The sequence below is a fragment of the Pezoporus flaviventris genome, unplaced genomic scaffold (genome assembly GCF_033815535.1).
Source record: "Pezoporus flaviventris isolate CSIRO_AGI_PZ_B2104156 unplaced genomic scaffold, CSIRO_AGI_Pfla_v1 ptg000002l, whole genome shotgun sequence".
Classification (NCBI taxonomy): domain Eukaryota; kingdom Metazoa; phylum Chordata; class Aves; order Psittaciformes; family Psittacidae; genus Pezoporus; species Pezoporus flaviventris.
The window spans coordinates 16,640,516-16,668,091 of record NW_026892550.1 but is presented as its reverse complement, the minus strand read 5'-3'; the positions used below and the strand labels follow the sequence as shown (position 1 = coordinate 16,668,091).

At 38.5% G+C, this 27,576-nt stretch overlaps 1 protein-coding gene across 3 annotated transcripts in view; it reads right to left on the bottom strand.

Moving 5' to 3' along the window:
* Positions 1-22,542, bottom strand: part of STIM2 (stromal interaction molecule 2) — a 60,807-nt gene extending 38,265 nt beyond the window's left edge. For 2 of the 3 annotated variants that reach the window (XM_061470624.1, XM_061470632.1), the window contains exon 1: positions 22,313-22,542. In XM_061470624.1, the coding sequence (XP_061326608.1) occupies positions 22,313-22,511 (199 nt within the window). In that variant the 5' untranslated portion in view covers positions 22,512-22,542. The remainder of the gene's footprint in view (positions 1-22,312) is intronic. The other variant, XM_061470647.1, reaches the window with a different exon arrangement.
* Positions 22,543-27,576: the final 5,034 nt, after the last annotated feature.

Here is a 27,576-nt window from a genome sequence, read left to right as displayed (position 1 = left end):
AAAATTCTATTTTACATGGCCATGTCTAGCTCTAAATAAATGACAACCTGCACTTTCAAGTGAGACACCTATTATGAAATTCTACCTCTGTGCCATGGCTAAAGCAAAGAAACTTTCTCACACTGTAAATTTTCTAAAGCTCCAATAAGATTCAGTGGGTTTTTTTTCCACAGAAGCCTCACCTTTCTTTTCAGCAATTTAAAAATTGAGACATGATATTCTCCTGGCATGAATACATTAAAAAAAAAAGTTTTAATGGCTTACACAAGTTTAAAGCTAAAGATTCTGAAAAGGGTTATTTTTCATATGCAGAAGAATAGAAGAAAAGACAGGGTTGTTTCAAAACGTTTTCACTGTTTTCATAAGCAGAAAAAGTAATTTATGAAAAAGTGTTACATAAGTTACTGCACTACAACTGCAATCTTGATCAAAAATAAGATTCAAGATGCTGTTAGCTAAGTTGCAGTCACCAGCAGGGGGAAGGGAAAGTTAAGATTGCAGAAACAGCAGAAAAGGAGATGAGATAGTAAGACATTAGTTTTATTGAACTACTTATGGCAGTGTAACGAAAACACTTTACAAAAACCCTCAACATATTAGCGAAAAATAATTATTTGTAACCTTAGACTTATTTTGATTTGGAAATCTGCAGAAATTATTGCATATATGAAATGCACTAATACAGAGAAGCAACCAAAACCAGACAAACTGAAGTGAAATTAAGGAGATATGAAGAATTAATGCAAGCAACACCCTGAAAAGGTACTCAAATCTGCTCCAATAGAGCTCAGGTGTCAAACTGAAAGAAGTTCTACCTCAACAGGAAAAATATTGAGCTCAGAGTTCATTTCTGCAACTACTCGCAGAAGCACCTTACAGAAGGTGCAAACCCCGAAGCAAACTCATGGCTTAAAACAGAGCACACTAACAAGAAATCATTCCAGCCTCTTCTGAACAGCATCAGCTGTTCCATGTAACTGCAGACTAAACTTGAGCATTATTTATTGAAAGGTGGGCTTTAATGCAATTAACCAAAACCATTTCTCTAACACTTGCCAGGAATAGCTTACCTAGTAAGCAGAGTAAAGCTATTAGCATTTTTAAGTAACAGGATTTAAACACTCTCAAGCAGCAAACTGACATGTAAAAATCAATGTACCAAACATTATTTAATTTATTGGTGTTGACAACTGTAAGTTTCATGGCTTTTTTTTTAATGTACATGTTTTGAGAATTAAGGCAGCAGCAGCTAATGCAAATTACTGTAGGAAATTTAATCTGTGCACTGTATAAAAGCTCCTTTTTTCTTTTTTAGAAAAAAAAAAGTGTCATTATTTCAACGTAAGTTTTAATAAACAAACTTAAACACTGGAGTTCTTTAAATTCCAATGTTTCATACAAGATCACATGGCTTTTGATTTACTGATCCCCTACAAAGGATTATCTGTTGGATAAAACCTGATTAATAGAATAGAATTCTCTTAGCTCAGCAATTCCAGTAAATATTACACCATTATTTTAAAGCCATAGACAATACAACAAGATTACTAGACTGAGGTAAAAATTAACAACTATTGCAAGTACAGAATGCCAAAAAATTACAGAAACTGTCAAATGAAAAAAAAAAGAATTATATAACAGTTGAGAGCCAACCACATTCTTTCAAATGACAACAGAATTCTGCAAATACCTGCAGACTATGAACAAAAAAAAAAAAATCTGCATTACTAAAAATTGAATTCTATGTTGCTACCAAAGCACTGCCTTGAAAAGAATCATTCCTTTCATCACCATTTAAGTGTGCCTTTCTACGAAAGGTCAAATGAACAGAAGAAATTCAGAAACGTAGATCAGTGAACTGGCAAATGAAATACCCAGCTCCAGAACATGTATTTTCAAGTAATTTTACTCTAAACATTTGTTCAAAAAACAAGTTACAAGTAATTCTTGCCCATTTTATAGACTATGAAACATCATATATATGCTTAAAAAAAAAAAAAATCCTTAAATGAACACAAACACATCCCTTTCTTACCTGAAAGGGCTTTCTACCTGCAGGCCAATGTGAAAGGACACCAAAAACTTGAGACAGTAAAAGGGTAAAGGCTGTCATAAAAAGGAGATAATCTTTTATGTGTTTAAACACCCACTTGCCCTTTTCAAATTAGATCAGAATTTTTCAGAATTGTATACTTCTATGAAAGCACAGAAAAGTATACTCATGAGAGCAAATACGTGTATACATAATCGCTGAAAAAAGATATCCAAAGTAACAAAAAACAAGCAACCAGATAAAATTACAATGAAGACATGCAGGATCTTGGCTGCAGTTTTTCATAGGGACATCTTGAAACAAATGGCCTCTGAAGACCTACCTTTTCTCACAATATATTTATTTTTAATCCCATAGAAATTACTACATAAATTACAATAATGTTCACATACCAATAATTGCTCACAGGCCCATTGACCTACTAAGAAAAACACCCACAGTGGCCTAGCGAAACCCAAAAGGGAGGAAGAATTTGAGAGCGGGTTTCAACCTTGTCCAAATTAAGCCCAATGGCAATTTAAAAATAACAAACTTGGGCAACAGTTTCCTGTTACATTTTCCTTCAAAAACACAGAGTCCAGAATTTGTCCAGTTACCCCCAGCACCTTGATCCAAACCTCCCAGTGCCACCCCAGCTCTGCCTGCACACTAGCCTGATTAATCAATTTCTGCATTCTAGAGAATTATCCACCCACATGAAGATGCAGCTGATAGAAGCCACGCCTTGGAGAGGTTTCAAACAGAAACAAGGAAATCAGGCCAAACATTCAGCCATGTCTGCTGCATCTTGTCTTCCTGTCACCTGTGACATTGCAAACTGACTCAAAAACCTCTCTTTTCACTAGCATCTTCCCTGTCCTGATCGAAGCTCTGCTGCCCAGCCATCTCAAGGTCCCTTACAGGACAATAAAGAGCAAACTGAAGCACAAGCTGAGCATCAGCTGAAGCTGCACCCTCTGTAGCATGTCATTAACTAATTAGGAAGACAACAGAAAGCTGATTTAATAAGTCAGTCTTGAGATTTTCTGTATGGGTCCAAATATTTAACTCAGCTTGCACACGCCTTAGGCAGGACTTGCAAAGCAATCACTTGTAGCACATCACTGAGCAGTTTACGATTAGAACCACCAGGCTGTGGTTTTGCATGCTCCATACACAGCCAGGAAAATAGCATGATTTGAACAAGTTGCAGAAATATTTAGTACATCAAAGTACATACATCCGTTTATCCCACCTAGAACTCCAATAAAATAGGTCACAATAAAACAAAAAACCAACCAAAATAAACAGAAGTAGGCATTTCGGTTTCCCTATTTATTCTGTTTTTTCCAAGAAGCAACTGGATTTCATTTTCACACAATGAAAACATGCTTATATGTGGCTGGTTTTGATTTGTCTAGGGTTTTTTTCTTGCTGTTGTTGTGGGTTTGGGGTTTTGTTTGTTGATTTTTTTTTAAGATACTTTCTGTTAGGGAACTGAAGAGAGACGAGAAATGCAATGAAGAAGTAATACTCCTGTAATTACATACTGCGTTGAAGATACTGTAAATCATTAGAATCTAAGCAACATTATTGAAGAAGACTCGTACATAAACATGCACAATGCATAAATTCACATAATATGTAATTAAAATTTTGCTTCTTAATAGGAGCTACTCCAAAGAAGGTAATATTCATCACTTGGTAGGTAAAACATTTTGTTAGCAGAAATCAAGAAAACTTTCCCTTGTTCATTTCAGTTTGGATCCACAGAAATGTTTGGTCACACAGAGCCACTGGGTTCCTGATCAAATAGCCTCAATTTCTTTGCTTTTTAACATAATAAATCCATCAAAGAAGGAAAAACTGCACTGCCCCTTAATGCCTTCCTTTTTACTTGCCCTACCAGAGTAACTTCAGTTTTCTCTTCCCTTATCAATACAGTAAATATTGCATAAATATGTTCCAGAAGAAAAACAGCAACATTCAATTCTGTCTAGAAAACGTTGACTTGGTTTCCTGAAGGTAATCTAGTATTTTACCTGAAGACATATTCAACAGCCAGTAAATTGTACAAAATTCTTTTCATAAGCTGTTGTACTCAATAGAAGAGTTGGTATAGCATGTGAAACCAAACAAAAGACAACTTTTGAGAAACAGGATACAAACGCAGAAAAATACTGAACACAATATATGGGGCAAATTATTTATACTCAGAGGTTTACACCCAGGCAGCTGATACCCAAAACAAAAATTGAGACTTCCCTTTTTCTGCATCAGTGCTGAATAGCTACAAATTCAATTGCAGAAATTACATCAAGCATAACTATTCTTCCTTCATATGTAATCTTGCCGTTGACATAGTGTGTTAACAACAAATGCCATCTATGACAACTTGAAGAAAAATCCAAGCATGACCTATGGAGGGGGAGACGCGGAGAGGAAGGCACAGAAAAACTGACCATTGCTGATCTGCACAGTAGCTCACCTGAGGTTATTATACACATTGGAATGTTTTAGCAGATAATTTTTTACCAGAAAGATTGCTAATTGGTGTTAACTCCATTATTTAATAAGCAGCTATTAAAAGTTACTAAACAGAGAAAGACAGAAGTAATTACACCTCCTCTGCTTGACTACTGTGTGCTGTTTTACTCATCTCCAAACAGAATGGGCACAATTCCAAAGAAAGGAAAGAGAGATTTATATGCAAAAGGCATTTGATAAAAAAAAAACAAAGTAGAGAAAAGCAAGTCATAATGACAGTATTTTTGCTTCTAGCTTAAAAAAAAAAAAAAAAAGCCTTTACATGGTGTAAGACAGTTATGACAGTGAGTTCTACTGATCATCATGTCCAATGCACCAAACTTTTCCAAATGAGATTTACATGATGGAACATAAAGCCATGTTTGTATTAGGGAAGATAAAAATCAGGCAGTCCGGAACAAGTCTTCACACTTCAGGACATAAGGCAACTAGTAAATGTGTTTTGTTAGGAAGAGTTACACTGAATCAACTGTGCTTCAGCTATGCACTATACTTCTTGTGATATCTTTTTCTCAATCATAGGTGGGCAGTTATTCCAAGATATTAGATAGACTGCTTCTCCAATTTTGTAAGGTAACAGTTATGTTCTTAAACAAGGTTTTAACCAGTCACTTTTGGATCAGTGAGGGAGGGGAGAAGCACACAACAATATGCCTAAAAGCATATTCATGAATAGCAGCATCAGTTGGGGTCTAAGAGAGCCATGGTTCTGAATAGCATACTACAGTGATAACATGCTCTGTAGAAATGCAAGTTTGCTCTTTTATGAAGGCAGTAAAAATATTTACCAAGGTCACTTTGTTCCAAATACAACATTTCAGTGGTCTGTCAAGATCTACAATCACATCCAAAATTTTATTCCATTCATTATTTTTAAAAATTACATAACAGAATAATGTATGATACAGGTATACAATCCTCCTTGTCTCTTACCTAAGTCTTTGGAAAAAAACAAGTACTCATAAGTAAGGCTAAATTACTTACAGAAAAGTGAAAAAATAAACCCCTCGAGAATTTCCAGTGGCATAACTTTAGTACTACTCATTTGGGACAATTCCCATGCATACACTTACACAAATTCTGCTAAACCAAGTATTTTAAAAAGAAAACAAACCAATTACTAAACCCTACCCTAAAAATAAAAGGTGCTTTATCAGTGACTTAGCTAACGACTTCCAGTCATGGAACAGAAGAATGAAAAAAAAAAAAAAATGCCATGTGTGGAATAAAGAATGCACACTGTAACCTGCCAGGCACCCTCAGAGTGGAAAATTTCAGAATCACCAAATTTCTCAAACAAAAATAAACCACATAAAAGATGTGTCTTAATTTAGCATTTCTGGTTTGCTTTACGCTTGTTTCTTAAACAGTTATGACAAAATATTGTTTATGTACATGAACAAACACACCAAAAGAATGAGACACAAGGAATAATCCTAAGAAACATTTCCCAGCTCCCCCAGCTTGTTTACTGCTGGGGACTGTGTATGCAACCCTTTAAACCCTATACAAAACAAATCTGTCACCATTGCTATCCTAATGACTTGAATGTCTAAATGCCATCAATACCAAGGTATTTTTGGTATTTTTTCCCTAGACAGATCCAGTATTTTTACAATGCATTCTGCAGCATGCTCATTCTTTGCTACCCTCCCTTGACAGAGCTTCTCTCTGCCCCACCTCTCATTCCACTGTCAACTTTTATTTAGTTTCTCTCCCAAGTGCAGCCAGCATCCACCTTCTGTTGAACATTCATGAGGCCATACTGGCATCCCTCTCTTTAGTTTCTCTTACTTGCCCCTGATTTTCCCATTTCTTCTCTTCTTTATACAATCTGGTTGGGCAACAGTGACAGCTGGTTGGGACATTAAGCATTATGCCAAGCAAGTGGATGAACAGAATGGAGGAATTAATTTGGCACACCTTTTGCTGACAGATAACCCTGCTACTTTTAATTATGGATTATTTCATATTCAAGGAATATTCAGTTATGTATTAGAATCACTTTACACAAGGCCACAGGTCAGAGGACATATTAGCACTCCAATACCACATATAAGGGCCCTTCTGCATATATTGTGTGTTAGACTGAACACAAAAAACATTTCCAACATTAAGTCTTAGGTGAATCATAAACTCTGAATGCAATGATACAGACATTCATTAATTGTGCAGAAAATCAAAAATTCAGACGGTAATAAGGCCTTATCTAAATAGCTTTGCATAATATTTATTAAAAACAGACTCCAGATTTCTCAGGTATTCACCCCCTAATTGAACTGAACCACCCTATAAGCAACATAAAAGCAAAAGCTACACAGGGGTTTCTTGTTTGCTTGTGGTTTTTTTTGAACACATTCCTTAGGAAGTTCCACTGGACATTCACCTGAGGAGATAACAGGTGTTAACAAAACTGAAGGTAATGTTGGATAGACATCCAAAGTCAAGAGTTCTGCCCAAGGATAAAATATATTAACTTAAATAATTATATGACAAAATAAGTCAATCCATACTAGACAAATCACTATTTTTAAGTATATTATTTAGTTATTAAAATATCTGCATATAAAGAGTTACCCTCCAGATTTCTAGAAGCCTTAATTACATGAAACATTCAGCTGTGCTTAAAAGTACAGGGCAGAACTTGGGCATAAATGTTGATTTGTTACAACTTGCTTTAGTCAGATGTAACATGTAAGAGCTGTCTGCAAACTTCAGGGTTAGTCCAAAAAGGGTATAGCAACTCAGACTCCTATCAGATGTTCTGAACTACTAATGAAAGATCCTCAGACACAGGACAACTGTAGTCTCCTAAGAAGCTGCAAATTATGCGTCACCAAACATTCTTGAAGATTTTGGGTTTTCTCTGTGTTTCTGTATTTTTCAAAGACAAGCCTATGCCATCAGAAAAACGACACTGCCCACAACTCTCATCCTTCCTACTGCAGAACATGTATGAATAGTAATGAACCATGAAGAGCAAATCCAATGCTATGGTAGCTTGCAAAGACAGAGTAGGCAGGCCAGGATTCTGCTTGTGACTAAACCAATCACAGTTGCATGATACTGTACAATTACAGGCGAGGATATCACAATTTTTAATTTAGCACAACATTCTGATATGAAGTACAAAGTGTTACTTGAAGTTCTCAGATGCAATTAGTGCAGAGGTGGAATTGTTCTTTCCTTTTTCCATAGCTGTGCTTTAGTCTTATCTACAGATCTAAAATATTTTAGAGTTTCAGAACGATATTAACTGATGGCAGTCTACTCTCTACTTCTGATTTATTCCTTATAAGCACAGGCAGATAGGTCTAAAACCAGCTGAGCACCTTATATTCAAAAATGAGCAAAGCACAGAAAGTCCTTCCATGACCCACACGGCATTTTCAGCTATGTGCTGTTGTAATCAGCATTTTACAAAACGCACACAATTCCTCCATAAAAAGCTTAGCAATACAAAATGGCTGCATTTAGCTTTTCAGTATTCCTTTCCACTCTGGAGAAAAAAAAATATGTGATGAATCAAATGAGGTGAGAAGGCCTGTTAAGGAGGTTGGGGTACATAATCATAACATCCAAAACATGCTGGGGTGGAGGAGGCAAAGCAAGGCAAGGTAACAGCATGATTCAACAGATATTTAAAAGAATCTTACAAGATACATTTTGAAACATTACATAAAAAATAAATTAAAAAAAAACTTCCTAACATTGCTACCTAACCATTCCAATGAAGTCTTTAAAAGTTAAAAAGCTCAAGTGAATGCTACAATAGATCATCCTCTCTAGTAAAAAAGTAATCTACTAAGAAGTCTCAAACCTGAAAATATGGCTACCAAGGCTATCAAAGGTAGGAAGGAGTTAACACCACCTCTCCTCCCCTAAATAACATTAATTACAGCTTCCTAGGTAGTATTACTGATTGGCTGAAACCTAATTCTGCAAAATTTTAAAGCTAAATGACATAGAAAACAAATCTTAAGTGCACTTAAAAAGCACTGTGAACATAAACACCAAATTAATATCCAATCTGAGCAGTGATTCTATAGGGCTCATTCTATAGCACTCAAAAAAAAAAGGAAACACATTAAAAAAACATGGCAAAAATACACTTGACTCAAAAAGTATATCTGAAACTACATCTAGACTTTTTAAGTTAGTTTAAGTCTATATCTAAACACTCAACAGAAATCTAACTGACATAGTGAGTAGAGTGGGATCCACATCTCCAGACAGTGTTTCTACATCATGGTAAAAGAAATTTATTCTGTTATAGGAGCCCAGACTATCTCAAATGCTGACATCCCCAGAAATGTGAAATTAATCCCATCCTTAAAGCTGCTGATCAAATAACACCATGGGTATGCACTTGAACATGTCAGGGCCCTACAAACTCAGCAGTGTTAAAAAACAAATGAAAATAATGAATAGGTGAAGCAGGAAACTGTGCATAGTGATTGCTACCTAAGTATGGTTTTCCCTGACACATCCTGAAGTTTGCATGGTCTGAAGCACCAGCTCCCAAATGATGCTGCATTCTCAGAGTCCAGGATAACAACAATAGCCTTGGCATGAGCAACAGCCAAGCAGAAGGAAGCAGGCTCACTGCTGGAAAGCTCCAGCACAAACAGCAACAGGTCCTACTGGGGCTGGCTGCTTCTCCCCACGCTGGGCCCTGCACCCCACCACTAGCCATCCCACATGCATTAACTGCTTCTCAGAGCAGCACTGCAGCCAGCAGCAAATCTTTCTGCCTGCCCTGCCAAATGCAAAATCTTTATTTGCCTATTTCCCCTGAAAGGACGACAACCAGACACAAGCTGGAGGATGCCTGAAAGTCATCTTTGGATGACGACACCGTAACAGAAATAAAACAGAATTTCTGATAGTAGAAATATTTAACCTACATTCAGATACCTAGGTATACCAAATCATCTTAGGAAAGAAATACTTGAGGTTGCTTTCATTACAACTAAACTTCTTATCCATTTCAATCAGTAAACAGAAAATTGCTAACATGCAATCAGTAAAATTCAGTGGGCTTGCCTGTTTAACAAACCACTTAGCTAAAACTTCCTATTTGAAGTATAATCTGTGTTTAGCAGAAGTTTGAGGTAGGCCAAAGAGGAAGCCAGTTCCAAAATATTCTTAAGTGAGATATCCAAGACCATAAGGTGAGGCTATTTCACAAAACAAGTGACCATGTCAGAGCCAAAGGCTCATTATTCATGCAAATATAACAAGCTACTTAACTCTTGGACAAGATGCAGAGGAAAAGTACAGTATTTACCTTGCTCTAGCACTGAAAACTGCAATACTGTGAGAACTTCATTATTAGTGTTGGCACCTGTACTTGTCAACAGTACGAACATCACAATTCACCCTCTACTATATATCCAACTTACACTTATTTCACATACTAACATTAATATCCAGGAAGTATGCTCTCTACTCAGTTTCCAACAATCCTGGGGTTAAGTAAAATACTTACAAGAAATGCCTTACATGCATTAGATCCAAATAATACAGAACGCTCTATATTCAAGTTCTGATGCGAAATTTACTACCTAACCAACAAAAGGAGCTCTCTGTACAAATGACAGCCTGTGTGGTGATCCTGGGACATATGCTGTTTTCCACAGCAGTTTACAGCTGATGTTCCCAGTACTCAACTATATGCAGAAAGCAACAAAGAACTTCATATTTAAATATCTTCTCAAATTCTGAATGCAAAACTTTCCTTTGCCAAGGAAAACACAATCATAGCTCTGCCTTGATAGTGAAATACATGCTCCTTCCTGCTCCTAATAGGTCTCTTGATACACTTCCAATAAACAGACCAGAATTAAGGTTATCTTTTATGACCACTGAAAATACAGCATGGACTTGGAAAGCAAGCTGAACTTTGACTCCTTTGAATATCACACTTCTTACTTTTCATGCACAAAATATCCTTATTACTATTAGCAGTGTTTTGCTTCCACTTTCATTTTTATTGGGCACACACAAAAAAAAAAATTTGTAAAAGGCAAACTGAACTAGACACATTCATGTAACTTTTCTGAAGTCACTTTTCAGAGCAGAACCCCTGGCAAGACCAGACAATTCCACTTAAAGTATTCACAGTCATAAGAGAAGCAGTGAAACAATCATTTTCATTCCAATAATGAAATCAATTCCTTAGAAACCTTTGGGGGGGGGGGGGGGACACCAACAAGAGGTCACAAAGTCTGAAAAGTTATTTAAGGTTATCTTCAACATCCTGCAAATAAGACTGGCCTGGCAGCACCTACAGAGTGAAAAATCTGTCTTCCAAAGCAAATTGGGTTGACTGAGCCTCAGTGACAGGTTGATTGATCTTCCAAATTGTCACACTACTACCTAAAATGCTACAGCTGCCTAAAATCTCTACTTCACCCATAGTCAGATCTGAAGGTAAAAGACAAGATTGGTTCTCTAATCACAAACAGCAAGGTGCTAATGTAAACTTTAAGTAAGTTAACACTATTATAGTAATGAAAACTCAGTATCTTCAGTTGGTATGCTTAGTCCTCTGCCCACAGTCTTCTTTAATATTTCACAGACATAAAAAATGCAGTACCAGAACAAATTATCAGAATTAAAGTACTTATTAAAATCTTTGTGCTAAAACTTAAAGAAATATTTATTCAAATGAGTAATCAACTACTACGTTCATATTTAAAGAATAAAAGCAATAATTTGGGTAACAAAATAATGACTGTCTTGCTGTTTGGCTTCTGTAAGAAAGTTAATCTGCTGCTGACAGCATTTTGGGCATAGAAAACTGTAAGTGGTAAAAAAAAAAAAATAAAAGAAAAACATCATTGTAATTTTACTAACTTCTGGCAGAAACAAATTTCAGCCCTAGGATACCATTTAGGAGGCTGCAAACAATACAAATCAACAGAAGAAACAGTTCAAAAAAACAATTTATAAACTGAGTTAGTGCCACCTAAAATTTTGCCAGTCCTCAGTTGAAAACCTTCAACTAACACCTCCCAGAAACCATATAAATTATGACAGAGCTTACTGCAGCATTATAGCTTTCTCTGTTAAGCATTTTTACCTTATTCTTTCTATGAGAGCTGTCACTATAAACATTTGCATAAAAACAAAAATCAAATGCTAATGGAAAACAGCAGGTATTTTGCCAAACCGTCTTGTCTCAAGCAACACAAGTGTACCTTGCAGCATCACAGAAGGCTAGCAAAAACATATGAATTGGCTGCACTGACTCTAAGGCGTCCAGCTACTTCAACCTTGCACAGCGCTAGTTAGCACCAGATGGTGCCATACAAGGGATAATGGCAAGAATTTTTTTTCCCCCCATAACAACACACTCTTGGTCTGCAAGATTCCACTGCGATGCATTTCCTAGTTTAATTCTACCGGTTTACACAGGTGTGCTCTTCCCTTCCCCCAGGAAAACGGGAAGCAGGGGGCAGAGGCGAGCTAGTATCTACTTTTAAACCTTCTTCTGACTTTCAATAAATGGCCCCAGGTCTCATAGCATGAAAATAACTACCAGTGTTTCTACAGTTGCCTCTTTTATAATTAATACTCACAATTTCACAGAGGTCTACTGCATACTTACTATCACCTCCAAAGACCTGAAACCCACCTGGCTGCCACAGTGCTCTTCCATTCCTCCCTCCCTCTGCCTCCTTGGCTTTCCTTGTTTCCACCCCCAGGTTCATTTGATCTTTGCTTAGTCAATTTCAGCAAGTTACCCCAGCAGATAATGAACCAAACAACTAAAATGCATGAGGCAGAAAACAGGATGAAGTCCTAAACCACAGCTGCTAACAGATATTGGATTTAGCTTCTGAAGAACTATTACCACAGGGCAGATCTTTTAAATCCAAGAAGTCCTAGTTTCTTTTCATGCACAAAAATGAATATACAAAAACACTGGCAAGGTTTATTCAAACCTTTTCTAGTTTTACATATCCTTTCAAGGGACAGCAATTAGTATACTACTTCCCTTTCTTCATAATCTGTAGTATTTCTTCCTGACCAACAACCAGGCTTCTTCCAAAGAAAAATCCACTCCCAAAAATCTCAAATACAACAGCTTATCAGAACTCAAATTATTTTGTTAAATCCATCCCAAGTATACACTTAACGATATGAAAGCACTGAATAAGTTCCCTCCTCTTTTCTCTCCCCACACTACTTTTTGCACTTCAACACTACCATCTCATCACCTTGTCAAACAGTATTATGAAATACCATCTGAGATCTCTGCAGACAACAGCAGTTTATGTTAAGTTCCCCTCCATCATCCCACTATACATCAAATTTCCACTCTCTTCTAAGCTGAAGAGTATAATGCTCCATTTGTAACTACCTAGTATCATGAAGATGCATCCTTTTCCTTCCCATCAGGATAATATTTTACCTGTGATTGCTTATCCATCTTACGCAAGAAAATGGCAATTTCTGTGGACCTGATCACAGCCAAGGTTGTGTACATTTCATTGAAATGAGGAAGTCTTACCACTCGTCAACATCAAGAGAAATGAGAGCCTCCACTACTGTTCAAAGGATACTATAAACAGACATGAGGCAACATAAAACAAGTTTCTGAGTGCTTTTGTGACAAAAAAAGAAACACACCACAGACACCTATTTCTTAGGAAGGATGTTTACTTAATAAAGAAAACAAACCAGTTTTACTTAGATTCCTTTATAACAAAGTTTAAAAGTAGTCAACTGGGTGCATTTAGAGCTCAGATAGGTGCTTGCTTGACTTTTTTTTTTTTCTTCAAACAGCTACAGCTGAGTCAGAATGGGATGTGTCTTCATTATCTTGTATTAATAAAAAACACATTTCATCAGGTTTGCTTTATACAAATTCAAGACCAGGTTGGATGAGGCCTTGGGTGATATGGTTTAGCGTGAGGTGTCCCTGCCCATGGCAGAGGGGTTGGAACTAGATGATCTTAATGCCCTTTCCAACCCTAACTATTCTATGATTCTATTCTAAGTAAATATTTACGCCAGGCAAGTGATTTTAGTTTTGAGACATGAACTCTCTCTTACAATAAATCAACTGCCAAAAACCAAATTAACTCCTGAAGCAAAGTTTTCACTCCAAAATTCACTCCTAAATTAGTATAATTTACAATAACTAATCTGTTTAAGAAACCCTACTAAAATCTTGGCTCTACTGCTAATCTAAAAGTTACCCTCTACAAATTTTATGGACTCCTGAAGTATTTCCTTACCAGTTTTGAATGTCATTTTTTAACTGCACAGTTTGTGATACCTGCGTAAAACACTTGTTTTTGCGAATAGCTAAATCTCCCTTACCCACCTTCCTCAATCACTATTTACTTGGTATGCATGGGCTTTTACTGCAATAGTTAATACTACCTTCCTCCAACGCTGTTATCTTCTCACAGATGCCCTTACAGAGCACTGCACTGAACTTAAGGACCTGACCCTGCTGAAAAACAAAAACAAAAAATAATAAAAATAAAAAATAATAAAAATAAAAATTAAAAAAAACCTACCAATTTTGAGTTCAATCAGTTCCCCCAAATTAACTCACGTCCAGCCACTATAACGTTAAGGTAGCAGCTGGAACACACAGAATAGGCAGGGAGGGAGAGAAAGCAACAAGCACAAAGGAAGAGCCACCCCTTGCTGCAGGACAGTTTAAACCAATAATAAAGCAACACCCTTCAAAGACTGCAGAGCTACAGGTCTCATACCACTGCCTACAACACAACCACAGTAAGACCAATTATCAGGAGCGCAGTTTCATATGACTAAAAGCAAAATACTAATTTATTTAAAATGCAGTCTTAAAATGAAATCCCAGTGAATTCATAATATAGGTTTATACACTGATGTCAATGCAATCCATCACATTGTCTCTTATCTCTACTGTAGCCTGACATTACTGCACTGCTTCCAAAGTAACTCCAATAGCCTCTATGGCTCTGACAGCAGTATTTCAGTAAATACATTCAGGGAAAATGAACCAGGTAGGAGAGAAGAGATAAAGGCAGCCATGTTCCAAGGAAGTACTGGCAAAGTTAAGTCTTTTAAAGAAAAATTAAAAATATATCCTGGGGAAGACAGAGCTGTCTTGATGCATTTCATTTGCAACTAAAAATCACAAGTAGAAGAGGATATAAATATATTTTCCCTTCCTGCCACATCATGGTATAAGTACTGGAGCTGTATGATATTATATAGTCTCATTTTCAAATTTAGCAAAACAGTAAATACTTAGCAATAAAAAAGTAACTGGATTTTCACTTCCAAATAATTTTTAAGTCTTTAGATAATGAAAATAACCTAAGCCAACAGTATTTTTCATATAGGTATACTACATTACAGCAAGAAGCTACCTAATACAACAATTTAGAATTAAAACTACAGTAGGAGGCCTCTACTCAGAATAATTAACTTTGGTATTTATTTCAAAATCATCACAGACTACATGGTTTGAGTGGTTTTGTTTATTTGTTTACATTATAATATTTCTTGCTTGTTGCTCTTGAAATAGTGGGTAGCATATCAAATTGAGGAAAAACTAATCAAGCTTGTTATATCCAGAATAGAGAGAAACAACGTAAGACTTACTCTATTTGCTTTGGATCTAGGCATACAAACAGAAAATTCACCTGCTTACTGCATCTAGTGAGGGTAGGAGGGAGGAATGCTTTTCAAATAAGAGCCTATGGTTGGGACAAATGAAAAATTCAGCAGATTGATAAAAGTCATGTCGTTAATTCCTCAGCAAAGCTCACCGAGCCTAGAGAAGTTATTTACTATTAAGAATAACATAACATTTTTCTGAAGATTTCCTTTCTAAGTGACACATTAAACTCTGAATTTTAACTAATTGAGTTCATACTATCACCTGACAGAACTAAGAAAAATTATTCCTTTAGCTATGTAACATTACCACATGTGCATAATAATTACATACAACTAACCCCTTGCTTTATTCTAAGCCACAGAGTGAGAAGGAGCATTCATACCACATCTTCACGTATGGAAAGCTTCTCATTTTAAAGAGAGACTACAGAACATGGAAATCCAAAATGTCTTCATCAAATTTTTAGTCAACAAAATCTTGTCTAAATTATTACTCTACCACAAGGTTTGTTTGCTTTTAAACACAGCTTTAAACAGGTTCTAATTAACTACTGTTTACTGCTAATCTGTTTTAGAAACTGAGCAGAGGACAGTTTCTTACAAATGAACAATAACCACAGAAATAAAGTATAACAACCACCAAAAAAAAAAAGACAAAAAAAAACAGGTATTAAAATTTTAACTGGCTAGAGTACTAGCAGGCTGGGCTGCTGACAAGTCTTCAATTGCTTCCTGATTCAGAAGGTAGGAAATAGAAAGCCCTGCCTGGAGAAAAAGGATCAAAGTTGTCCCTACATTCCTATAAATTCTGAGCTACAGCAAATGCTAAAGCTGCACGTAATTCAAGTAGTCTCAGCAACCACTCCAATTTACAAAAGTTTGTTGCGCTGCTTGTGGTTTGCAATACAAGCTGAAATAGTCAGTGATGAGTTCCCTCCCACCTCTGATTCAGGAATCACCAGAGAAGCAAGAGTCACCTGCAATAGTATAACACTATCTGCATGGAGACAAAATATTCTCCTGATATCTTTGCTAGGGACCACAGAAATGAGATTTAAAAGGTCAGTGGTTCTCACCTGCCAATTAAATCTCTGCTGACTCCAATGTGACAACAATTCTGTACATTGAGTGCTGTTAACTCAAATTCTTAACTGTTCTGACAACCACACCATCTTCAATTTCCAAGACAGATTCTAGTTAAAACTCTGGAGAACTTTTCATTATACAGATTTAAGGATTCATCTAAGAGGTCTCTGAAAAATACCATGCTTTTTGGATTGGAAGGAAAAAGGAGCAAAGTCCAAAAAAGGGTAGGGGAAGGTTAAAGATACAGTAACAAACTTAAGAGAGTTCAAAGTGCCTGAAGAAATCAAGTAAACAAATGCAAATTTTATGGCACACAGACAATCATCACATTCTGTTTATGCTGATTTTAATTTTTAACAACACATTATCATTTTATTCACCCCTCTCCCCCTTTCAGATATGCAAAGACAGTTTCCATAGTAACAGGAAAGACTTAGTAGTATCCAAAGGCAGAATTGCACTAACATGTTATTACATAACATGAAACTCATCTTGGTTTGTAAAATGTTTATATGCTTTTTTTTTAGGACAAGATACATAATGGTTATTTACTCTTAACACATACCATATTTGTTCAGATTATCATCTCAAATTCCTAAATTTCAAAGAGCCAGTTTCACAGCTAGGACTGTGTAACAGACTAATCCCAATGAAGTCTTCTCATACATCAGGATTTCTGCATTAAATTAGAGTCAACTCTTATGTAAAATAATACACTTTCAACTTCTTAGGTTTTGACAATGCATTAAAAAAAATAATAGAAAACTAGTAATTTTCCTAGCTTTCTCCCCCAGTGCTGAGGACATATATTAAATATAAAGAGAGCATACAAGTTACAACACACAAGCTAAAAATCAACTAAAAGGATATAAATTGCTTTCTTTATGCAAATTAAAAAAAATAAAAGGGGGGGGCAAGAAAACTACATTTTCAGGCATTTTTGACAGGGATGCTGTCATCATGGAAGATCTTTTCAACTGCCTCTGTCACTGGCTCCAGTTCTCCGACAAATACATGGCAGCTCAACCCAGTTATGATACACCAGTATCACTGAGGTTAGTTAGAATAAAATGAGTCATGACCAAGGTGCGTAGGACCAGCTAGCCAGAATCTGGTAGGAGGTCCCCAGAAAAGCAGAGCTGTCTTCAGAAAGCTTATAGCTGAAGAGGCAACACAAAAACTGCTGATTAAGGATGATGTTGAGTCAAAAAAAACAACTCAGGGAAGGCCACTGAGGGGTTTTAAGAAAGAGTCTGCTACAGACTACTACTGTAAGACAAGAAAAAGAAAGTATCAGCTAAATAGCCTGGCTAATTCCCAACAGTAAGACAAAAGAAATCTTCAGAAGAGGTAAAGCTGACAAGTCAAAAAGCTCACAGGACACCAGGTGCAAAACACACTAACAGAAGCACTGAAGAGTTACAATTAAAACACTGGAAGGCTGTAGAGCAAAAATACTCAGCTATGGCCAAAGGAAGTTACAAGTGCTTGAGGTCTTACCCCTGAATGGGAGCTACATAAAGACCAAGATTTTTCCTGATTGATTGGGTTTTAATATTTGTTTCATAAAACTCTTCAAATCCAGCCAATTACAGCTTTTTTTTTTTAGCTGTATCTAGCAGTTATGGCAATTCAACAGCTTCTGATTGAGCTATAAAAAACAAGAAACCTTGCTGCACAAGGATTTTTTTTGCTGGATGGCTCCTATTATCACTAAAAATAAAGAATATGCTAAGAAATTAAAAACCTAATGAAAGTGAGAACAGAGCAAAAACTAATTAGATTCCAGGGACAGACCACTGCATTGAGATGCTAGCAGAAAGTAAATGACAGCTTGAAGTAGCCATTAATGGAGAAAGGACTTAAAACTTCTGTCTTCCCAACAGAAATAGTAAGCCCAGATCATGAAAGAGCTTAAGTAGAAACAAAGCAAGCAGTGGAATTAAAAAAAAAAAGCCTGCAATGCTGTTTTCAGCACTAAAGAAATCCACTAGCCTTGAAAAGCAGTTTGCTAGGGAAGCGACAGTAACCTCACAGCTCACAATCTTTTAAGAGCATTGCATGCCAAAATAATTATGCAAAGATTATTCTGCTATGTGACCAAAATCACTGCACTCTTTATACACTACAGGGGATAGAACATGGCCAGATGGCTACTTAGTTCACTATATATGAAGTCTCATATACAACCACTAACTTCTAAATGGATTACTCAAACCCAAAAAGGTCACAACTGTAGTTTTCAGTCACTTAAGAGATGCAATTCTAGGGACAACTATGTTAAAACCACATTTCTTCCCCAATGCTGACCCCACCTGCAGAGTCCCATCCTCCCTCTTTGCAGTGGTGCTAGTGCTGAAAGCATGTCAGGAAAGATTCTGATTTTGAAAAAAAAAAAAAATCCATACTGTTTTCTGTTTCCCATGTTTCTTTTCATGTTCCTGTAAGCTAAAGCAACATACAGGGCTCACCACAGCACTGAGGGCAAGCAGGGTACAAAGTAGAAAGAGCAGGAACTCCCTCCCTCCTCGTAGGTTGGAAGTACTGAGATGAGCACGCCTACTACTAGCTCCCCTGTGCTAACAATACTGCTCACATGGCCAGCTGGGGTTAACCCCAAAGAAGAAAGCTACTTTTTAACAGCCACCCACGTTAGAATGCCTTAAACCAGTTGCACAGCTGCAGATAAAAATACATGTTTTCTTGAAACCATCACCTCTCAAATGCCAAAGTCCAATTAATTTGAAGAGCTCAGAGTGTTAGGATGATGGGTAAGCTCTGGAATGGAAACTCATTTAAAAATTAAGAATTAGTTTAAAAATTTAAAAATTATGAATTACTATTTCCTGAATAGTAATTCAGGAAAAGGTTGCATTGTGCTGTCCATTGCTTCTTCAGTAAATTCAGTGTAGTGAATTTAAATGCTCTAGCCCAATATTATAAGCCATTATTTGAGATATTTATTAGCCAAATACAGGTTCAGGTTCACTCTCTCACCTGAAAGGCAGCCAAATTAATCCATGATCATGAACTAAATTTAGACTTTTAAACAAAAATCCTCAATTATCCAGGATTACAAAGCAATTTAATTAAAAGTCAATGAATAAACTAATGTGAAAACCCAGTGTTATCTTAAGGCTCAGAACAGAAGGTTCCTTAAAACTTTCTACCAAATTAAGATGGGAAGGAGCAGAGCCAGTATGAACAGAAAATAGCTTCCTGGTTTTCTACCCTCTGAAAACAGTTTTGTTGATCTGATTTTCATCACTGCAACTAAATACACTCAGCATAGTGTCAGATGTTACATATACAGCTCTCATTTATAAATTACAATAGCACATTAACAAACAACATCAGTAATGATAATCTAGATAAACCATTAAGAAAATCCATGAATATCTGATGAAATATGGCAGAAATAGAATTTCAGGCTCTTTAGGAAAGAGCTAAAATTCATTGCACATCCTTTTTCTGTCAAGTGTCTAGATTACCTTTGCCAGTTTCTCTAACCCAGTAAGGGGAACTTGCTGAACAACCTACGTAATTTGACTGTTATAGGTGAAAACTTTCCAGCCTATATTTAACCTAAATCTCACCTACTACAATTTACTTCCTCTTAGTGTACATCTTAACCACAGATCAAATGGATAAAGTTTTTTTTTTTAAATTAAAATCAATATGCTTCTGTGAACCATTTCTCACATACACAGCCCTCCCACAGCCTTTTCCATTCCCACTCCCCCCCCCCCCCCAAAAAAAATCAATACTTTTTTTTTTATCAGTCATAGGTTCTGAGCCTCTCAATCCACACTGGTACTTTCCTCTCTAATTTCTGGATTGTTTAATACTCAAGACTAGACACAAAAGTGCAATCAAAAAGAAAAAAAGTAAAAGCCTTTTGTAATTTAAACTGGATCAGTATATCAAAGGATAGCACTTCTGCCAGCAGCATAAAGTTGCTTAGCCACATCAACTTTTGACTTAGCCTCCTGGATTATTCCCTGCAGCTGTGCTGCCCATACACCTCTACTTGAGCATCTGATTGCCTCTTCCCAGAGCAGCATTATATACTCAGCAGCTTTTTATCTTCTGGATTGTACTTCTCAAACCTAGCAAAATGACTGAATTGAAAGTTTATTTCATTCCTCTCCAGATGAGTATTGGCAATCCTTCCTAACTCAACTGCAGATCTGCAAGTTTTATCTTTTAAGGAAAGAATGATAGATAATATCACTAAAATAACCCCATGCATGTCATCTGGTTTTCTCCCAACCTTCAAGGGTTCTTCCAGCTTTGCAAAGGGTAACTTACAAGATCAACTGAAACACGACATTTATCCAGCAGATGAACACAGAACTATGTTAAAAATCTCCTAAAAAGTTGATCCTAAAATGGCTTTTAACCATACATATTTTCCACACCAAACTATCCTGTAACACAATAAATCCACCTATAACATGTTATATTTCTCAAATAAACGTATTTCTTCACCAGGTTCACTGCTGGGGGGGAAGGTGGGAAGGACAGTACAATAGCTGACAAACATCTCTGTACTTTTACAGTCTATAAAATATAAATAAATAAAAATAAACCACTTTTTTTTTCCATACAGACTGACACATCAGAACTGATTAAGTGTGGAACGTAGACAGCATCAGCACTATACATAGCAAGAACTGTTTAATACCACCTACAACTAGATTAATTATGGTCTTGGGGAAAAAAAAAAAAGCGCTGTTCCAATACAGCATTTTCACAACACCCCTGGGAAGCTTGACTGCTGCTTCAGACTGCGGATGTTCCAACTTCCTTAGTTTTATACGGCAAGCCAAAAGATTAGACAATTTAGATTGCAGAAATGCTGTCCGCAAACAAGATCGCCAGCTAACATAGCCTTGCACCTCCTTTCAGAAACACCACTGAAGTTTCGTTAATTGAAACTCGTCTTTTTAAGTGTTACATGAAAGAAGAAACCCATGCACATTTCACCCACTAAAATCCAGTAATTTTAGCTCAGTCGACACTATTCCAAACATCATCATCAGGTTTTCTCTGATAAGAAATGAAGGGTACTTTGATTCTGAAGGGGTTTGTTTCTTTCTTCCAAGTTCCATACTGTCCAATTAGAGAGCTTTCTGAAAAGCACATTATGAGACATGACAAACTTCTAAATGCTTTTGACTATTTCCTGAGATAAAAAATAAACATTTTCTTAAGTGAAGATTCTAGAGATCATAAAGCTTCCTACTATTCATTACAAGATACATTCAGAATGCTTACAAGCAATTCAGAGCCGTCAAAACTGGCTGAAATTAGACTATTTTAAACGTTTCAGTGCCACGGCTGTTTTTAACTGCAGACGTTACCATTTGCCGTTAAATACGGTAGAATGAACATGCTCCTGGAGGAATTAAAGTGACGGAAAAAAAAGCTTTCCACGCTTCTGAGAACTAACCCCCTCCGAGAGCACCGGATAAACACCTCGGGCTCCGCAGCACGGGGGCTCGGGGGCAACCAGCTGCGGCTGGTCACCTCGCCTCTCGTAGCCTCCTCTCCGGGGCCGCAGCCGCGCCCTCCCCACACGGAGGGTGTCCGGCACCCCTCCTGGCAGCGGCCCGCGGGTGCCGGGGCCGGCCCGGTGGCTCGGGGCCGTGGCTGGCGGCGCCCGAGACACCCGGGCTGCACCGCGGGAGCCGACACGGAAGCGGCGCCTCCAGATCCCAACAATATCGCTATTCAACAGGATCCTGCACACATCCTGCGGCGGGCTCCGTCCCGGGGAGGGGCCAGCTGGGGCAGTACCGCAGTGCCGCAGCCGGACCTCCTGCGAACCGGACCGGCGCCCTCTGCAGAGCAGGGAGAAGAGAAAAGGAGCGAGGCGGCTCAGAGCACCGCAGGGCCCCGGCAGGAAGGCGTCAGTCTGCCCGTTCGTGTCTGCCCATGCCGCCCCCATCAGCGGGATGCTCCCCCCACCACCACCCCGCCGGTAGCACGCGCGGGAGCCGTTACCTGTCACAACCGCCGCCGTCTCCACCCCAGAGGAGGTGGCACCTACTCGTCCTCCTCGCCGGCCACCGCCGCCGTCCGCAGCCTCCAGCGCGCACCCCCCGCTGGCGGCAGCGGCGGGCAGGAGCAGCCCCAGCAGAAGCAAGCAGGTAGGCACCGGGATGGCCGCTGGCCGCCCACCGGGCGCTCGGACACCGCTCATCTGTACTGCCGCTACAGTGAGGCGAAGCGAAGCTGAGGGAGGGAGGGAGGGAGGGAGGAAGGAAGGAAGGGGCTGGAGCTCCGCCGCTACAACGCTGCCCGCTCTGGCAACACAAACCCGCCTTAGCGCTTGCCCCACGCTACTTCCGGCGGCCGCCGCCGAGCCGCCCCAGTGACACGTCACCGCGCGGTGACGTCACCAGGAGGGGCGGGGCGAGCCCAGGGGGCATCGGACCAGGGCGGGAAGCTGTGGTTGGTGACTTCGCTGCTGTGAGGGGACGGAGTGGGGTGTGTGTCCTGCCCGATGGTTCGGTTCCCCCAGCAGTCCTTAACCGGGTCCCTGAATGGGCTGCCCCTGATCGAGACTGGTTTGGGAAGATTCAACATCCCATAACAAGACACGTTAGCTGTGGGCGTCCTGGGAGTTTTAAATGCCCTTGTGACAGCAGTGCGAGTGGTGCGGTCACCTGAGGAGAGCCGGATAAAGGGGGAGATGTATGAGAGAAGTTTGAGTTCTGCTACAGCCCTGTCAAAACAAACACGGAAAATACGGTGTTTTAAATCTGATCCCATACAACTGAAATCAGGAAAACCCTAGCAGAGATTGAACCCTGATTTCATTGTGCTTAAGACTTTGGCAAAAATTCCTCCAAAAATGCTTTTCCTTGAGATGTTTCCATGGGATAAAATGGTAATGAATGGCAATAAAATCTATTTTGGGCTTTATCGTTTCTCAGTCTTCAGGATTTTCAATCGTTCTGTTTAGAGACATTTAATGAGAATAAAAGCCTTTAAACACCAAATTCAATATAGTATCTCACATACACAATATGTGAGAAAATCATGCAGTATGGCTGGTAAAGCAATATAAACATTGTATTTAGTATTAACTGTTGCAGTCACCTGAGAGATACCAGAAGTGTTATGAAAGGGTCTTGAGAAAAGCCTTTGGCTGCTTTGCAGACCCTGCAGGAAGCGGGAAGGTAAACCAGAGTGGCACAAGCTGCTTTTGCAGGGCAGCAGACTCCACAAAGCTAACTGTGAAGCGGTTGTAGTACAATGAAACAAAGCAGGAAATAATTTCTCTGGCAACACAGTTAATGTGCATTGTCCACCCCAGCTGTATTTTTAATGGGAGAGGGAGCAACATGCAACAGGCAAAACACTGTAAATTAGCCATATGGCAAACAAAGATTGGGAAAATGTGTCTAAACCTGATGAATTCTCTTTGAACTGTGAAGTCTGTGCATAACCTTATCATTGCTGTTGCTGAATACAACAGCCTTTAAAGACCAATGATATCTGACCAGATCTTGTACAAAGAGAACAATGGCATGCCTGCATCTTATGAAAAAGCTTGTTCAGCATTGTTTAACCTCAGGGAGGAAAACTGGAGCAGAATAAATTCCCCAAACAGAAACAAAGAAAACAGCTGTTAATTTAATTAATTAGTTAATTTTAAAACACAAAGGGAGAGTTATTCATAAAGTGAGTACAAAACCAGCAGGTTTTCTGGATGTGTGTGAACTATTTTAACTGACAGCCACTGGAGTCAAAGGCATCCCATGGAGAAATGCCCGATATCAGAATAGCTAAGAGATGGGAATGCTGACAGAGTACACTTGGATGAAAATGATATAGGCCTGAAGTAGAAAATGATCCTTGTTAAAAATCCCTTACAAAGTGGGTTCATTTTCACCTCTTGCTTTCAAATACAAGTCCCCAGATTGGGAAGCATGGAAAAAATTTTTTTCAAGCAATGCTTGTATCCTGGAGTTGGGGGATGGTCGTTGCCGGTCAGGGCACCTTTGCTCATAGTGAGAAGCATATTGAATGGGAACACTTTGTGATGCACTGCCACTTCACATCATGCAAACTCAGCTGTGTAAGCTCAGAATCAAAGTAGGTACCTACCCTGGGCTGCAGCCTAACCCACCAACCCACAGAAACCAAAATTACTTGTGGTTTTAATAGGAGGAGCCAAATATTACAGAGTGCCCTGCAAGGCCTGAGCACAGAATGCTAGAAAAATCTATGATCTCTAGAGTTCATCTATTCAACCCTGAGCAACACCACTCATAAACTCATTGCTGGTTTCATTTTGGACTGTTGACTATTACATTTTCAATAGAATGGTTCACACTCTTTTCCACCCACCTTGTCCACTTACTCAGTCCCTAATGGACTACAAAGATGCTATGGATACCTAGCAAAAGTCTTTCTAAAATTAATGTGTGCTGCGGCTATCACCTCATCTCATCACAGAAGACAATAGTGTTGGTAGAACAGTGATGTTTTTTTCTGAATCAGCTTCTTGTCCTTCATCACCCCAGAAATGGCTTACAGAAAGGTTTGCTTCACAATCTTCTCAGAGAGAGAGACTGGGTAAGGATGACTATCTTGTAGTTTCCTGCACTTTGCTTTGATGGTGGATGGGACATTTGCTTTTTTCCAGTAACTGGAAATCCCACATGATTGCCACAGCCTTCAAAGGTGCTAGGAAGCAGCACAGTGACATCAGCCAGCCTCCCACCACCTTTACAAGCATCTTCTGCCCAACCCTAAGGACTTGTAAACACCTAATTTGGTAAAGTGGCCTTAATTCAACCTTCCTCTACAACTGGTATTAGTCTCCTCCTCCAAACTTTGCCAGTAGGCATAGAGAGCTCTGTGAGGACCAAGGGCTGGGCTGACCTTGCTAGTAAAGAACAAGGGAAGGAGGGCTTTGAGTACCTCAGCCTTTTCCCTGTCCTTCATCACTAGGTCACCTACGCCATTCAGTAGCAGCAAACCTGTGGTTCTTAGGGTTAGTATGCTTGTAATTAAAATTATTTAGATTGTTTTCTCTACCTCAAGGTGTAAACAGCTGTAACAGGAACGTTGCGATTGGTGTGGAGCATGAATGAATATCTGGGTCTGGATCACTGAACACTTTGTGTGCTCTACACACCTACAAAAGGGCTCTGGCTCATAGTTCATAGACTATTCCAATGGCTAATTAGCAGGTCATCAGGACCCCAGCATACCCTTGTGCACTTTCACAAAACACCTAGAGGTGGAGAAAAAGAGCAGTGAAGAAATCCCCATGATTCACAGAGGTGGGACAGGATGGAGACACTGATCACTGTCAGCTACTCAAGGCTACAGAGACATAAAAAGATCCAAAACCTGTGTGTGGTTGCCAGCCTCAGAAGAACCTGGGATACAAGAGGAGGACTTCACAGGTGGTGTCACTTTCCCTCCATGTAATTGCAGTGGATGCTGGACATAACATCTGGACATGGGCATTGCAGTATATATGCATGGGCATATATTTTTATCTTTGCAGAGCGCAAACTGGTCTCAAGGCCTAGAGTTCAGCCATTTCTTATTTTCAGTCATGAGTCCTGCACTCAGTATTAATGGACACATACATTCTTGGTCAAATTTTCTGAGTGTACTTTGCTGTACGGATAACCCAAGCTGCTTTTTTGAGTCCCGTCCTCCATCCTTCCATTGATCTTCACAGCAGAAAGCTATTTTTTTTTTATCTGGTGTGTATTTTACTGCTTTGAGTTGTCATTTCTGACAGCAGTTCCATCATTCACCAAGCCTTGTGCACACTGGTATATCTAAACAGATAAATGGAGAAGAAATAATCTTCAGAGTTGTTTAATGCCCACAGTTCTTTCCAATATGTACATTTGGCCAGTCCTAAAAAACTCTGGAAGCAGGTTTGAACAGTAGAATAAAGGATAAATTAATATTTTTACTGCTATTTCTTGCTATTAGAGTTTCCCCAAACTACAAGCTGGGAATGCTTTAGGTAAATGTGAGAACTCAAGAGGAAAAATACTAACCAAGCAAAGAAACAGATAAGAGACTAACCTGGTGAGCAAAACAGAACCAAAGCACAAGCTGAGAAAATGCTGAGAGGTCACATTACAGAAAAGAAGACATAGAAATAATAAGCAAAAGCTCAGGTAGAAACTGATACAATCAAATTTATTTCTTAAAAAAAAACCCAAAACAATGCAAATACAAACTGGCAGGAAGTTAATGTAAATTCACATAAGTGATGACCACCAGATTACTGGTAAATTGTCCAAAAAGCATTTGATTCTGTGAAAAGAAACAATCACTTTGAACAGGCTTGAAAGTAAAATTCAAATGTCTTATCTTGATTTGGGAAATTACTCATATCGGCACCCATATGAAAAAAAAAAAATGTACTAATTACAACCTTCTGGTTCTCTGATTTCATGTGCTTATACAATCTCAAATGAAGGTGGAATTCTATACGCTTCATATTTGCCAAGATTAGTTTAGGAACCCCTTCTCAGTTGTTTTTGAGTTACTGAAGTTTATGGTTTGAGGAGGGAAAATAGTTAGCATTTTAAGTGGACTTGTATTCCCAGCTAAAAATGGACTAAAAAGCTACGGGCCATAGATGTTATCTCAGTCCAGTAATTAAATTGAAACTGAGAGAATGGAAGTGAATTAAACATTTTCCTTACCTGATGGGAGTATTAGTCTTTATGATCTTCTTATCAATGACCAACAGTCTTGGTATGGCTCAGATGAGCAAATTGCCTGGTAATATGGTGAAATGCTACTAAAATGACAAAGTCTCTTTCAACCGGTGAGAAAGAGCAGTCATTAACTGCAAACTAGAGTTGTAGATCTGCAAAGAGCTTGCTGATTATGTCTCCTAATTTTAGATATTTTATTTTCAATCAGTATTGTCACTGCAAAGATTATTTTTTCTTAACACTTAACAAGTAAAGTACAAATATTTAAAAAAGTCTTGAAAAATACGGAATGGTCAGCGAATGTTCATTGCAGCTGAATCTCTTATTCATGTAGAAGCTTTGCTTGTCCCTTTTTTCAGTATGTTGAGTTCGTTATGGGAACAAGGTTGCCATTCCAGCTAGATGATGTTGGCTAGGCAGACTGTGGTTGCATTTTGTTTATGTCAAAAATAAACAAAGACTCAATATGTTTACACAAGACCTGGAGGCGCATTGAGAGATACCAAACCTGAAGGAAAACAATGGCAGAATGAATGAATAAAACATTTCAGGCAC